The 14,641-nt window shown below is 41.1% G+C and overlaps 1 protein-coding gene across 4 annotated transcripts in view; it reads left to right on the top strand.

The window, feature by feature from the left end:
• CELSR1 (cadherin EGF LAG seven-pass G-type receptor 1) overlaps window positions 1–14,641 on the top strand; it is a 201,886-nt gene that overhangs the window by 147,392 nt on the left and 39,853 nt on the right. For all 4 annotated transcript variants that reach the window (XM_078394390.1, XM_073000625.2, XM_020797002.3 and 1 more), the window contains exons 10-17: window positions 1,341–1,526; window positions 2,392–2,505; window positions 3,242–3,416; window positions 7,397–7,538; window positions 10,937–11,057; window positions 12,336–12,519; window positions 13,399–13,500; window positions 14,299–14,393. In XM_078394390.1, coding sequence (XP_078250516.1) covers window positions 1,341–1,526; window positions 2,392–2,505; window positions 3,242–3,416; window positions 7,397–7,538; window positions 10,937–11,057; window positions 12,336–12,519; window positions 13,399–13,500; window positions 14,299–14,393 — 1,119 coding nt within the window. The remainder of the gene's footprint in view (window positions 1–1,340; window positions 1,527–2,391; window positions 2,506–3,241; window positions 3,417–7,396; window positions 7,539–10,936; window positions 11,058–12,335; window positions 12,520–13,398; window positions 13,501–14,298; window positions 14,394–14,641) is intronic.

The raw sequence follows: 14,641 nt of genomic DNA, 5'->3' as shown, positions 1-14,641 counted from the left end.
AGTAGTCTAATCTCGAGATTACAGGCGCATGGACGAGAGTGGTGAGGGCCCCACCATCAAGGTAGGGACGCAGCTGGGCAATCCGCCATAGATGGTAATAGTTGAACAAGCAAGTAAAATTGAAAGTTTAAAAAACCACGTACCTGGCTACTTTTATGTTTATTGTGCTGATCCCTAACCTGTAAAAGGTAAAAGTTATTTGGTTATCCTTGACATGGGCTTCATGCTGTTCTGCTAGCTAGTCTGGCAATTGGGATCCCTAATCCTTGGTGACCATTGTAGCTTGTGACCTGGGCATGACCTAGAGGTGGGTTCCACTACATTTGGGGTTAGCCCCCCTGCACTCATCCCATTAGCTAGCTATGATATTAACTTAGATGTATTGTGTTTTTATTTGTCATCCAGTAAGAGAATTCACTACAGTGAATCCCTTGCTTTGCATGTTGTTAGGATCTTGGGTTTCTTGATAAAACACAATAGCTCTTGCAACACTAAACTTTGCCAGCACAAGTTGCATAGTGTGCAAAAACAGGGTTCAATGGTGAAAACAAGACCCTGGTTTGAGCAGTACAAAGTCGGGCAGGCATATATTGATCCTACCAATGGAAGTGGGAAAGTTATGCTTGCTTTTGTTAACAAAATATATCTTTGATTAGTTTCATTGGGAGAGAATTCACCTATGCCACCTCCAGACCTCTTTGTTATCCTTCTCAGGGAAGCACATCATCTCTCACTTTCCTTGTTGATTTTCATAGATCTAGGGCAACGGCTCCCAAATGTTGTTGGATTTCACCTCTTAGAAATGCCAGCTATCATGACCAGTAGTCAAAAATTCTGGGAGTTGTAGTCCAAAAATATCAAGAAACCCAAATTCAAGAACTACTGTACTATTCTCAGTAACATATAAAGTTGTGTGTTATGGTGTTGGTAACTGCTAGATATTGCTGGATATCTTAGCGGCTTAGGTCTCTGGTTGCAGAGCTAGAGGTTGGAAGTTCAGTTTCCCACTGTGTCTCCTTGACAAGAGCTGGACTCAGTGATCCATAGGGTCTCTTCCAACTCTGCAGTCCTGAGATTATAGCTGAGTAAACAAATATCTGGTTCTGGTAAGAAATAAAATGGTGTTCAAGTGGGAAGCAGAATATTGGTATGAACAAATTTCAGTATGCTGAAACGGTCAAGAAGAGATCATGACCTTTGATTCTGTATGTAGTCCTACAGGATACACAAATTGTAGAAGAGTACTGCCACAGTTGTTTGGGAATGACAAAGGATTGAAATGTAACTTATTCCAGCCATCTTTCTCAACAGCAAGCGAACATTATATTTGTTTTTGACAGATACTGAATAAATATGTGGTGTTTGAAGTCTATGATGGACTGAACCAGGTGGCCAGTTTGACGATGACCCAGTCCAGAATCAGTGATGGCGAGTGGCATCATTTGCTAATAGAACTGAAGAGTGCAAAAGATGGCAAGGACATCAAGTACCTGGCTGTTGTGTCCCTGGACTATGGGATGTATCAGGTGAGGTGATTTCCATAGTTTTTTAGTATAAAGTTAAAGCCGGAATCAGTATTATAGCCATATTGTGACATGGTACAACTGTGAGTGGTGCCAAACCCCACTTATTTCTGGCTTGCATTTAAGATAAATTATTTTTCTCCTATCCTTTTGTGATAGACTACATGGTTAAAGTAAAGGTAAATGTTCCCCTTGACATTTTAGTCAGTTGTGTTCAACTCTAGGGGCCGGTGCTCATCCCCGTTTCCAAGCCATAGAGCCAGCATTTGTCCGAAGACAGTTTCCATTGTCACGTGGCCACCGCAGCTGTACATGGAACGCTGTTTACCTTCCCACCGAGATAGTACCTATTTATCTACTCACATTTACATGTTTTCAAACTGCTAGGTTGGCAAGAGCTGGGACAAAGCGATGGGTGCTCACTCCGCCATGTGGATTCGATCTTATGACTGCTGGTCTTATGACTGCTGCAGCACACAAAGGCTTCTGCGGTTTAACCCGCAGCGCCACCACGTCCCCAGACTACATGGTTAGCATAGTTTTAACAGGCTAGAGGAACCCTTTTTCTAAACACCCACATTGGATTCCATCAGAAAATGAGGTTCAATTTATGTTCATTACTTTGTGGCTGATAAAGTGATCACGCATGGTGGAAATAATGACTAAATTGTCTTAGTTGCCTTTGGATTGGAGGAGAATAGTCATTATATCTTTGGGAAATGCTTTCTTATCAGTAGCACAGCATGATTAACTTCCATTACCACTTTGGGTTTATTGTTAAATATACTTTTTCCGTTTATCAGTGAAATATTGTACCTGAGCATGCCTAGAAAAGCAAGAACCTCATTTAATCTCTTCTTCTTTTCAGAGCACTGTACAGATTGGAAATCAGTTACCAGGACTTAAAATGAAAAGTATTGTTGTGGGAGGTGTCTCTGGAGATCAGGTCTCTGTGCAGCAAGGCTTCTATGGCTGTCTCCAGGTGAGAACTGAAAATAAATAGCCAGGAGATGCTCAGAAGGTTTCTCTGTCAATTCTGAGACTAGGCTGATGGGGTAGGGATATAGGGAGCAAAAGGGGAGTGGTATCAGTTTGGTTTCTGCTTTTTAAAATCCTTTAGCTCCGTTCAGGCTTGCATCTGAGCTAGAAGTCTGAGAGCATGGGGTTTCTGTTCATGTGGTAGCCTCTGATGTCTATCGTTATATGCAAGAAGGGCCTCATTCCTGCAGAATTAGTGCAGTTTGCATGGACATCAGAAGGAGATGCTTACCTGATGTGTGTGAGGTTGCGGCTGGCTGTTCAACATGACTCCATCTCCAGTCTAATGTTTAAGTGAGTGCTTTTAAATGAGGTCTGAATAGGCCATTTAGAAAATATCCAAGCACCGGATACTGCCCTAAATAAGTTACTTTAGGAGGGCGATAGAAACAAGCCTGTTAAAATTAATGGAACTTAATAACACAAAGAGCTGTGCTTGAATCTCTGTAATGTTAACTGATCTTACTCTGACATCCTGTTTACTTGTCCATTTGTCTGCTTGTGGCTGCCCTGTAGGAGAAGGAAGGAAGGAGGGGATCCAAATTTCATTGCTGCTCCTTCTTCTGCTGTAAATTGTGACTAGTTTGATGTCCAGATTCTCTACAAGTGCAGCACTGAATCTTAAACTGGGATTCTGCATTGTTGTGACCAATGCTTCTGCCCTTTTTCCACCTTTTCAGGGAGTGAGAATGGGAGAGACATCTACAAACGTGGCAGCATTGAACACGAACCAGGCAATCAAGATTAATGTTAAGGAGGGTTGTGATGTGGAGAATCCATGTGATTCTAATCCTTGTCCCCTGCACAGCTATTGTAGTGATGACTGGGACAGCTATTCATGTGTCTGTGATCCAGGTAATGTCCTTAAGCAAGCAATTACTCCTAATAATGCTTTCATGGATATTATAGCTCAGTAGCTTAGGCTGGGCATTCAATTCCATGCTGTGCCTCCTTGACAGGGGCTGGGTTCAGTGAACCACAGGATCTTTTCCTGCTCTGCAACTTGATGATGATGATGATGTGGTTATGAGTGTTTTTCAGTTTGGCAGGTTTATAGAGTGGGCCATATGCACATACATGTGACTATGATGAATACCCCTCACTATCATAATATTTACCATCTTAAGTGCTAACTTTTTAAACATATTCTTCGGATGGGTGAGTGGGAATCCACCTACATTTTCTGTAAAAAGGGAAGGCATATTCCTGGTTTTGAAAATAATTTTGTTTATTATACTCAATTCTTTAAACTGTCATGGATTTTGGTTTCTTTGTTTATTTATTTAAAATATTTTCACACTGACTTTTCTCCTTAAAAAGGACCCAAGGCGCCTTATATCATTAAAAAACAATACAGTGGTGCCTCGCTTAGCGATGTTAATTCATTCCGAAAAAATCGCTGCTAAACGAAAACATTGCTAAGCGAAATAAAAAAGCCCATAGAAACTTATTAAAACGCGATTAATGCATTCCTATGGCCTTAAAACTCACCTTTAAGCGAAGATCCTCCATAGCGGCGCCATTTCCGGTGCCTCTAAAGCGAGGAATCCGTCCCAGAAAACAGCGGGAGGCCATTTTGTTTACCCGGCAGCCATTTTGAAACCGCCGATCAGCTGTGCGAAAATGGGGGCTTTGCGATGATCGCTTCCCTGCGATCATCGCAAAGCGAAAATACCCCATAGGGACCATCGCAAAGCGATCGCTTTTGCAATCGCAAAAAATGCGTCGCAAAGCGATTTCATCGTTATACGGAGCGATCGCTATGCGAGGCACCACTGTATGTATTTAAAGTTAAAAACAGTAAGCATGCAAATACTAAAAAGGATCAAACAAATACCACACTAAATAACGGTAAACAAAAGCAACACCAAAAACGCATTCAAAGCAGTAAGGCACAACAATCCATTAAAAAAAAACCCACTCAGGCAGCCAGTCAGTGCAGGAAAAATTGCCTGAAGAGAAAGGTCCTCACCTGCTTGCGGAAAGACAATAAAGATGGAGCCAGACTAGCCTCCTGTGAGAGGGAGCCTGAAAGTCTGGGAGCAGTCACAGAGAAGGCCCTTTCCCAAATGCACCTGTGATGGTGGTGGAACTGGGAGGAAGGTCTCTCCTGATGTTCTGAACACCTGAGTAGGATCATAAAGGGAGACACAGCCCGTGAGATAGCTTGGGCCCAAGCTGTTTAGGGCTTTATAGGTTACAATCAGCACTTTGAATTGTACTCAGAAACACATTGCCAGCTAGTGGATCTGCTGTAACAAAGGAGTTATATGTTTCCTGTAACCAGTCCCAGTTAGCTGTGACATTTTGGACCATCTGGACTTACTGAACACTTTCCAAAGGCAGCCCCATGTAGAGCACATTACGATAATCCAAACAAGATGTAACTAAGGCATGCATCACTGTGGCCAGACCAGACAATTCAGTCCATTTAGGAACAGGCATCACTAGTTTTAATTGGGCAGATACACTCCTGGCTACTGTTGAAACCTGGGCATGCAGGCTCAGAGATGAATCCAGGAGCACCCCCAAACTCTGCACCTGTGTTTTCAGGGGGAACGTGACCCAGTTTACCACAGTCTGCATCCCTCTTCCTTGATCTGCCTTTTCACTGACCAGGAGTATCTTGTCTGGATTAAATCTCAGTTTATTTGCCGTCATCCAATCTATTACTGACACCAGATACTGATCTAGTGCCAAAACATCTTTCTCGGATTTAGATAGAAAGGAGAGATAGAGTTGGGTGTCATCCATGTACTGGTGACAACAAATCTCAGAACTCTGGACAACCTCTCCTAGTGGTTTCATATAGATGTTAAACAGCAATGTGGGGGGAACACACTGTAAAACAGTGCCTCCAGGTTCCATCCTGGAGAGATGGTCCAGAAGGATAACATGGTCTCTGAAAGGTCCAGCAGAACCAACAGGGACAGGACTCCCCCCTGTTCAGTTCCTAGCATAGGTTATCCATCAAGGTGACCAAAGCAGTCTCTGTCCCATAACCAGGCCTGAAGCTTGATTGGAAGTAAGGGTGTAATAAATACCCACAGATTTTTTTCATCTCAAAGGCATCAAGACATCCTGTTGAAAAAATACCTGTCAAACACTGTGAGAGCTTTTGCTTCTGCACAAAAGCAAAAATGCCATCAGTTTTTATTTCAGAAGTAGAATTAGTGAAAAACCGAAAAACCTGGTAAATGTGGCTGAGGTACCCAAATATGTCTGCAAATTATCGGAAAATAGATATTTCAGTAAAGTCATCTATAGACAGAAGACTTCCATATTTAATCAGGGCCCTACATGAAGAAACATACTTGAGAGTCAGGTGCAGCAGACAAGGACACCTCACGGAATCTGTGGGAACGCACAGAGGTGTTAGGCAAGGCTGCCTATTGGCACAAGCATTATTCATCTTTTACATAAATGATTTATCAAGCTGGCTTAACACCGGTTATCTCCATTCTCCTAAACTTGTAGATAGAACAGTACCAGCTTTATGATGATGATACAGTAATTCTATCCAGAACCCCCATAGGGCTGAGGAGGGCACTTAAGAAGCTTGCCTCATACTGTGAATACAAATCCCTAACTATCAACAGAAGACCAAGATAGTCGCCTTTGGACAGAGACCCAAGATTCGGTCATGGCAAATAAATGGGCACAGTATCGAGCAGATGAACAATTTCAATTATCTGGGGGTAGTACTACAGGCCTCGGGGTCTAGGCTTCAGCATAGTAAATTTGTGGCAAGTCAGGGAGAAAGATCGGCAATCTAAATTTTTAAGAACAATACTCCAGGTCCCCAGATGTGTGTCAAGTGCAAGGATAAGGCTAGAAACAGGATGCCTTAAAGTAGAAGCCTGGATTAGGATTCAATCTATATATGTGTGGCTAAAGGGACAGCTAAACCCAAAAGGCCTATTTTCCTCGATATTTAATGATAACTACCAATCCAAGTGGGTTAAATCGGTCCAGGGATACTTGGGGAAAATTGGCCTCTCACCTCAGGCACTTTTTTCTTCTGGAATAGAGCATGCAAAACAAATAGTTAAGCAAAGTATAGAGGACAATGAATATCAAACAGACCTCTCTAGCATTCAAAATATGGGCTTACATCAAAAACTGTATGAAGCTGGCCAAATACCTAATGTCCTTGGAAATTAAAGGAACTAGAAGAGCCTTTACTTTGGCAAGGTGTTTGGCCCTCCCCTCTGCTGTACTAGAAGGGAAGTATAAAAATACCCTTTTTGCTGAAAGTATTGCAACACATACAATGGGCAGGTGAAGAACATATGCTGTATGCCACCTGAGGGAGATCGAGATCATACAGCATATGTTCTTCACCTGCCCATTGTATGAAGCAGTGCGAAAAGAGACTATAACCCCCTTAATTGATAGATTCCCAGGACGTTCGGAGGGAAATAGGCTTGAGTTCCTTCTCTCGGATGTTGATGTGCAGATCACCTGTCGGGTTGCGAGGTTCTGTGTTGCAATACTTTGATTGCGGAAGTCAGATACCAAATAGATTGCAGTCTCCAGTTGTGTGTATGCCAGCATGTTTTAATGGAATACTGAAAGTTAAAAATTCTAATGTTTTATAAGGTTTTATACTGATGTGACTGGTCTAAGGACTGTAAATAAACTTCTTATCTTATCTATCTTATCAGTAAAGTTAACTGATAATCTTTCTAAATCAGCTTGTTGGGTGAAGGAAATTTACTTACAACTCGAAAGGTGTTATTAGTGTATGTTTAAAATAGATTGTCATCCTGAAATACAAAAATCACAAATTATACTACAGTGGTTGATGCATGCCTGTAATTCTGTCTCCTCAGGATACTTTGGGACAGACTGTGTCGATGTGTGTAGTCTAAACCCATGTGAGCATGTCTCCAATTGTGTCCATAAACCAAGTTCTTCTCATGGATACACCTGTGAATGTGGGCAAAGCTATTACGGACAGTACTGTGAAAGCAAGTAAGTGAATGAGATTCCCCCTTCCTTTCTTAGCTTTCGGTATAATGAGATGAAGCATTCGTTTCGTTTCGTTTAGTCGTTTAGTCGTGTCCGACTCTTCGTGACCCCATGGACCAGAGCACGCCAGGCCCTCCTATCTTCTACTGCCTCCCGGAGTTGTGTCAAATTCATGTTGGTTGCTTCGCAGACACTGTCCAGCCATCTCATCCTCGGTCGTCCCCTTCTCCTCTTGCCATCACACTTTCCCAACATCAGGGCCTTTTCCAGGGAGTCTTTTCTTCTCATTAGATGGCCAAAGTACTGGAGCCTCAGCTTCAGGATCTGTCCTTCCAGTGAGCACTCAGGGTTGATTTCCTTTAGAATTGATAGGTTTGTTCTCCTTGCAGTCCAGGGGATTCTCAAGAGTCTCCTCCAGCACCACAATTCAAAGGCATCAATTCGTCTGCGGTCTGCTTTCTTTATGGTCCAGCTCTCACTTCCATACATCACGACAGGAAAAACCATAGCTTTGACTATTCGGACTTTTGTTGGCAAGGTGATGTCTCTGCTTTTTAACATGCTGTCAAGATTTGTCATCGCTTTCCTCCCAAGAAGCAGGCGTCTTTTAATTTCGTGGCTGCTGTCTCCATCTGCAGTGATCATGGAGCCCAGGAAAATAAAATCTGTCACTGCCTCCATATCTTCCCCTTCTATTTCCCAGGAGGTGATGGGACCAGTGGCCATGATCTTAGTTTTTTTGATGTTGAGTTTCAGACCGTTTTTTGCACTCTCTTCTTTCACCCTCATTACAAGGTTCTTTAATTCCTCCTCACTTTCTGCCATCAGAGTGGTGTCATCTGCATATCGGAGGTTGTTGATATTTCTTCCAGCAATCTTAATTCCGGCTTGGGATTCCTCCAGTCCAGCCTTCCGCATGATGTATTCTGCATATAAGTTGAATAAGCTGGGAGACAATATACAGCCTTGTCGTACTCCTTTCCCAATTTTGAACCAATCAGTTGTTCCATATCCAGTTCTAACTGTTGCTTCCTGTCCCACATATAGGTTTCTCAGTAGATAGATAAGGTGGTCAGGCACGCCCATTTCTTTAAGAACTTGCCATAGTTTGTTGTGGTCCACACAGTCAAAGGCTTTTGCATAGTCAATGAAGCAGAAGTAGATGTTTTTCTGGAACTCTCTGGCTTTCTCCATAATCCAGCGCAAGTTAGCAATTTGGTCTCGAGTGCCTCTGCCTCTTCGGAATCCAGCTTGTACTTCTGGGAGTTCTCGGTCCACATACTGCTGAAGCCTACCTTGGAGGATTTTGAGCATAACCTTGCTAGCGTGTGAAATGAGTGCAATTGTACGGTAGTTGTAGCACTCTTTGGCACTGCCTTTCTTTGGGATTGGGATGTAGACTGATCTTTTCCAATCCTCTGGCCACTGTTGGGTTTTCCAAACTTGCTGGCATATTGAATGTAGCACCTTAACAGCATCATCTTTCAAGATTTTCCAAGATTTCAAGATTATGATAATGAGATGAAGCATAGCAGCCTTATACTCAAACAAACTGATAATGCATGAGGGCGACAGTGAAGGAGAGGAATGTATGTGTAGCTTCACTGTTTAATGTGCGATAAAAAGTTTAAAATGTATAAACATTGCAATCATTTTTTTTGCTGGAATATGCTGCATATAGTAAAATTCCATCTCTCCCAAGGAGGGTCCTTTATACCAGCAGCCCTCAAACTCTATAAAGCAAAGGCTCTAGCTCAGCTGCTGTACGGCTCATTCATGGGGCCACCTAGCTCTCACTTTGCATCACTAAAATAAGGGGTTTTAAAGCCTATAATAGGGAGAAAGTCCATTCTTGTAATTGTCCTATGTATTTATTTATTTTCAGAAAAGTGTTTAAAAAATCAGTATAACAAAATAAGCTGTGCCTTACTGTGCCTTATGTTCCAGTGCATAAGGAAAATACAATTATTTTCATAATTCCAAAAATGTATTGAACAAGTTATCATCATCATCATCATCATCATCATCATCATCATCATCATCATCATCATTCAGTTTTACAAAGCCCACCACATATGTCTGGATTTCGTTCCTTCAGTATTGGGTCATTCCCAAGGACCTAGAATATTTGTAGATACTTTCTTAAGATATGTGATTTTCCAAGTTAGACAGCCTTCTTCATTTGGTCTACCATGATCAAATTTATGCCTAGAGAACAAAGATGGTTTTCTAGGTATATTTTGCTATTGCTCCCAAAGCACCAGTGACAAGTTTGTTGTTGTTGTTGTTGTTGTTGTTGTTGTTGTTGTTGCTGTTGCTGTTGCTGTTGCTGTTGCTGTTGCTGTTGTTGCTGTTGCTGTTGCTGTTGCTGTTCAAAAACTCCAGGCACAGTCAAAAGTATAAAAACATTGACTGGTATTATATAACAGATACAAGTTTTAACAAAAAACCTAAGTACCTGTTAAATATCAACACAGTATGTTTGGGTTTAGTAAAAACATTCAGAGGTTCCTCAAGGAAAACATGGAAAAATGGAAAACCATCTTAATGGCCGATGGTGAAGAAACTGGGGAAGTTAACATAGAAAGAGGAATATTTGAGGGGGATTCTTTGTCATCACCGCCATTTAACATCTCACTAATCCCCATGTCAATAATTTTAAATAAAACTGGAATGGGCTACCATATTTCACAACAAGCTGGAAAAACCAATAATCTCTTATGCATGGATGACCTAAAACTATATGAAAAAAGTTCCACAGAGATAGAATCACTGCTGAACACAGTGCTAATTTTTAGTGAAGATATCCACATGAAATTTGGAATTGACAAATGTGCAGCTCTGTCTATACACCGTAGAAAGATCCAAAAACTAGTTGGAATAGAGTTTTAAAATGGCAATATAAAATCACTCTCAGTTGATGATGATGATGATGATGATGATGATGATTAGTAGTAGTAGTAGTAGTAGTAGTAGTAGTAGTAGTAGTAAAAATACCAGATACAATCAATTAAAATAATAAATACATTGACTGCTTTATATAACAGATATATGTTTAACAAAAAACCTAAGTATCTGTTAAAGATTGTCAGTATGTATGCTGCTCCTAATACTGCTGCTTTTGTAGCTCTGATAGTGTTATTTCTGAGATCTGCAACTGCTGATAATACTGTGTAAAATTTCTTGATATTGTTCCCAAAGCCCCGATGATTATGTGTTTCATCCACAAGTGAGATGTTTTGATCGCCGGATCTCTGTATTTTGTTAGTTTTTCCAATTCTTTGTTTTCAACTCTGGCAACCCTTGGAATTACAATGTCAATGATTCAGACATTTCTTCGTTCTACTGTATTACTACTATGTCTCTTGTTGTTGGTATTCCACATTGCATCTTCTTTCTAGGATTGATCTGCCCTGTCCTCGAGGCTGGTGGGGAAATCCCATTTGCGGGCCATGCAACTGTGAGATCAGTAAAGGATTTGATCCTGACTGCAATAAAACTAATGGAGAGTGTCAGTGTAAGGTATGGAAAAGATTGTTCATTTCCTTATAGAACCAGTAATCCAGCTAGAAAAGAGGGATTTGAACTCTTAGCTCATGTAAAATTAAAATGAGAGCCAGCTTTGTTCTCCCTATATTCTGCCTTCTCCAGGTAGGAGAAGAATCCCTGCTGTCTCAGAACAGAAATGATAGAAAGAGTTCTCCTGCCCATACAGGGATTGGAAGTAGCATGTCCCTCTCTTGGTTGGTGCTTCCAGGGGCTGGCTAACAGTCAATCATTTCCCTGCCACTTTCCCCACAAGGGAAAGGAGCAAATAAAGTTATCTGGCCACCAGCTGAGAACAGATCACTACTGTACCATTTTCCCTTGATAGGGAAGAAGCAAGAGGAAACAACCAGAGGAGAGATCCCATCCATAATATCGGGTGGAAAATGTTGGTCACAGATCTTGCTTGGAAGTGTGGTGTTATCTAACCTGCACAGGCTCCTGGTTCCCCCAATCCATTTCCCTAGCCCTAGACTATACCAAAACCAAATAGCTACACTTTAGGAATAAGTAAGTCAAGTAGATGATGTGTTATCATAATTCTTTCATGCCCTCTCCTCTCAAATCTCCCCATTTCTATGTCAAGAATAAAGGACTCATATTTCTTATGAGTTTATCATGTGAATTTCTACAGGCATTATACTTCCTTGTTGGGTGGTTGTAGCAGACTTCACACATTTTTCTGGATTATCGACAGTTCTTCTAATCCACAATAAGCATTGGGCCTTCCTCATGTGGTAATCCCCTTTGAAGAAGCCAAGTGTAGCTGTTGTTTCTCCATACATATCCATGCTGTCATCTGCCACATCTTAATGTCATGTATATGTGATAGTGTCATTACTTCAGACATATTGATCAATTTCAAGATCGTTTTCCCCATGTTGAAAATATGTGGGGTTGAAATGCATAGAATACTTGACCACTGTTAATTTGTTCTAAACTGTTAAGTAGACTAAAGCAATTCATATATGATTGAAAATGGGGGCTGACTAATGAATTAGTAGGCATTTTGTAAATAGTTTTTCAAATCCAAATCGTTTGAACACCAGTTTTAACTCCATGTTAGCCATCTGTTAATCTGTTACTGAAAAAGAATTATATGTTATGTACTACTTCCTTCCCTAAGATGTTTTTTAAAACATTCTGAAGCACAGATTCCTATCCACTGCTTACATACTTGATTAGAGCTTTGAAGATTTGCTTGTTTGGGTTAGAATTGCTAATTATCAGTGAATATCTTGTTTCTTTTGCTAGCCAAACTATTACAGGCCACTGGACAGTGACACCTGCTATCCTTGTGACTGTTTCCCATCGGGCTCCCAAGCTCGCAAGTGTGAGATGGAAACGGGGCAGTGCCCTTGCAAACCAGGCGTGATTGGTCGCCAGTGCAATCGTTGTGATAATCCCTTCGCTGAAGTTACTGTTCGTGGTTGTGAAGGTATCATCTCCCCAGAAGAGTCTCCTGAGTCTCCTCTGAATGGCAAAAAAACCCCTCTTTTTTGGTTTTGTTGTTTTGTTTTGTTTTGTTTTTGGCTCCCAAAATGCAACTCAGTCCTCCAAGTGGCTTTTGGGGGAACTGTTTGCCATGTAAACAACAAGTTTGTCCATCCCATCCCTGAGGCCTTCAGTCCTTTCGTCTAGTTAGTTAGGCATCCTTCAGTCTTGAAAGACGATAGTAACATGCTCTGTATGGAGGACTTGGAGCAGCGTCTAGTGTGGCTGAGGAGGCCAATTCGTCTATTGTAGTCCATAAGAGATGTCTTTTGTTTTGTTTTTAAGCTAGAAGTAACTGGTTTGTTTTAGAAGACCTTTTAAAACCTGAAACAGCCCGGGGGTGGGGGCAGGGGCCGAGGCTTTCATATTTGGAGGCAAAGAACACATTTGGGGATGAAGTGTTGGTATGGGCTTGTGCCCCCAGTCCCAATGCCTAGGGAAGGGGCTGGGGCCACAACCTTTTTTGGGGGGAAATCTTCTGATTGGTTTAAATGAGTTTTTATAAAATCTTTCAACTGTTTTATCCTTTGTTTTTAGCCAGAGTGAAAGTTCCTGATAAAAAGATGAAACATGAATACTCAGTCCTGCTAATTTCCAAGGACAAAGCAACACTACTTGTGATACTCTAGCATTATAGTATGCTAACATTTGTCCTGAGCCAGGGGGTGGTTACAGTGTGCCTTGCTGATGTTCTGATTGGGCTAATTAGGGGGTTGCAGTTTGGTCTCACGTTCCTGTTCCCTGTCCTAAGCAAAGCAAAGGTTCTTCTGCTTTACGTTCAGTGTCTGCCAAGAGGATAATTATTTTCTTTCTCTTCAACCAGTTGTTTATAATGGATGTCCCAAAGCATTTGAGGCTGGAATTTGGTGGCCGCAAACAAAATTCGGGCAGCCTGCTGCTGTGCCCTGTCCAAAAGGATCAGTGGGTAAGTAGAACCGATAAGATGCTTAAAATGTGATTGAAGCATCAGTTCCCCAAAAGGCTTGGTTTGTGCACAGAAGACAGTTCATCATCAAAGCCAGACAATAAAGAGTCTGTTTAAAAAAAGGGATGGACAATTTAATCTAGAATAAATTTAGTCTAGATTACTATATTATTCATGTTTAATCTATATGAAATTGTTAAGAGAATGACCAAAATGCTACTGGCATTTACATAAGATTGGTATAACTTGGGGTGGCTAACTGCAGCTAGTTGCTGAGGTGTCCGGGGCACCTGGCATGGGCCTCTACACGTTGTCAGTTAGCCACAGTTAGTTACAGCAGCCCTTACACAAACACCGTTAGACTTCTCACCAACCTTATGAAAGCATGTTTAACTAACACAATGAGATACTGCATTTTAAAAATACAGTAAATAAGGAATTATTTGCAAGGAATTGTTTGCAGTGGAGTAGGGAAAGATTTTTAAAAGCTTTCCGAAAACACAGTCAGAATATTCTCCTACTTTTATTCTCTGACATTATTACATGTTCTTCAGGCTGATGATATGTGATACAGTATCAGTGATTTAATATTGACAGCTAAATCTTTGCCTAGTGGTAAAAAATTCTTCTTAGATGATCTGTAATTTTTTACGATGTCCCTAGTATATTTTCTTTCTTAGATGGTAAGGAATATTTTTTCTTTTAAATAACAAAATGCTAGAATTTTTACATTTTCTTGCAAATTAAATACACAACAGTCAACTGTTGCATATCTCACTAATTGATTTTCTTTTTAAGGAACTGCTGTTCGGCATTGTAACAGTGAGAAAGGCTGGCTTCCGCCTGAACTTTTTAACTGTACTACCTTCAGCTTTGTGGATCTTAAAATCATGGTAGGAACAGGGTGCTTTGAAAGAGGGTGGTGTTAACTGACGTATGAACCATTCCACAATAATTCTTTCCCCAGTATTATTGGAAAATTTGCAGAGTGTGATTATGTTGTAACTCCTGCTGCTCACTCACTTCCTCTGTGTGGGGTTGCAAGTGCATCACAACTTGCAAAGGCAACTAAGGACTGGTTTACCCTGTCTTACATTGAACTAGCAAGTACTGGACATGGTGGAACATAGGTGTTGGCCTT

The sequence above is a fragment of the Pogona vitticeps genome, chromosome 5 (genome assembly GCF_051106095.1).
Source record: "Pogona vitticeps strain Pit_001003342236 chromosome 5, PviZW2.1, whole genome shotgun sequence".
NCBI lineage: Eukaryota > Metazoa > Chordata > Lepidosauria > Squamata > Agamidae > Pogona > Pogona vitticeps.
This window is presented reverse-complemented; position numbering and strand designations above follow the sequence as displayed.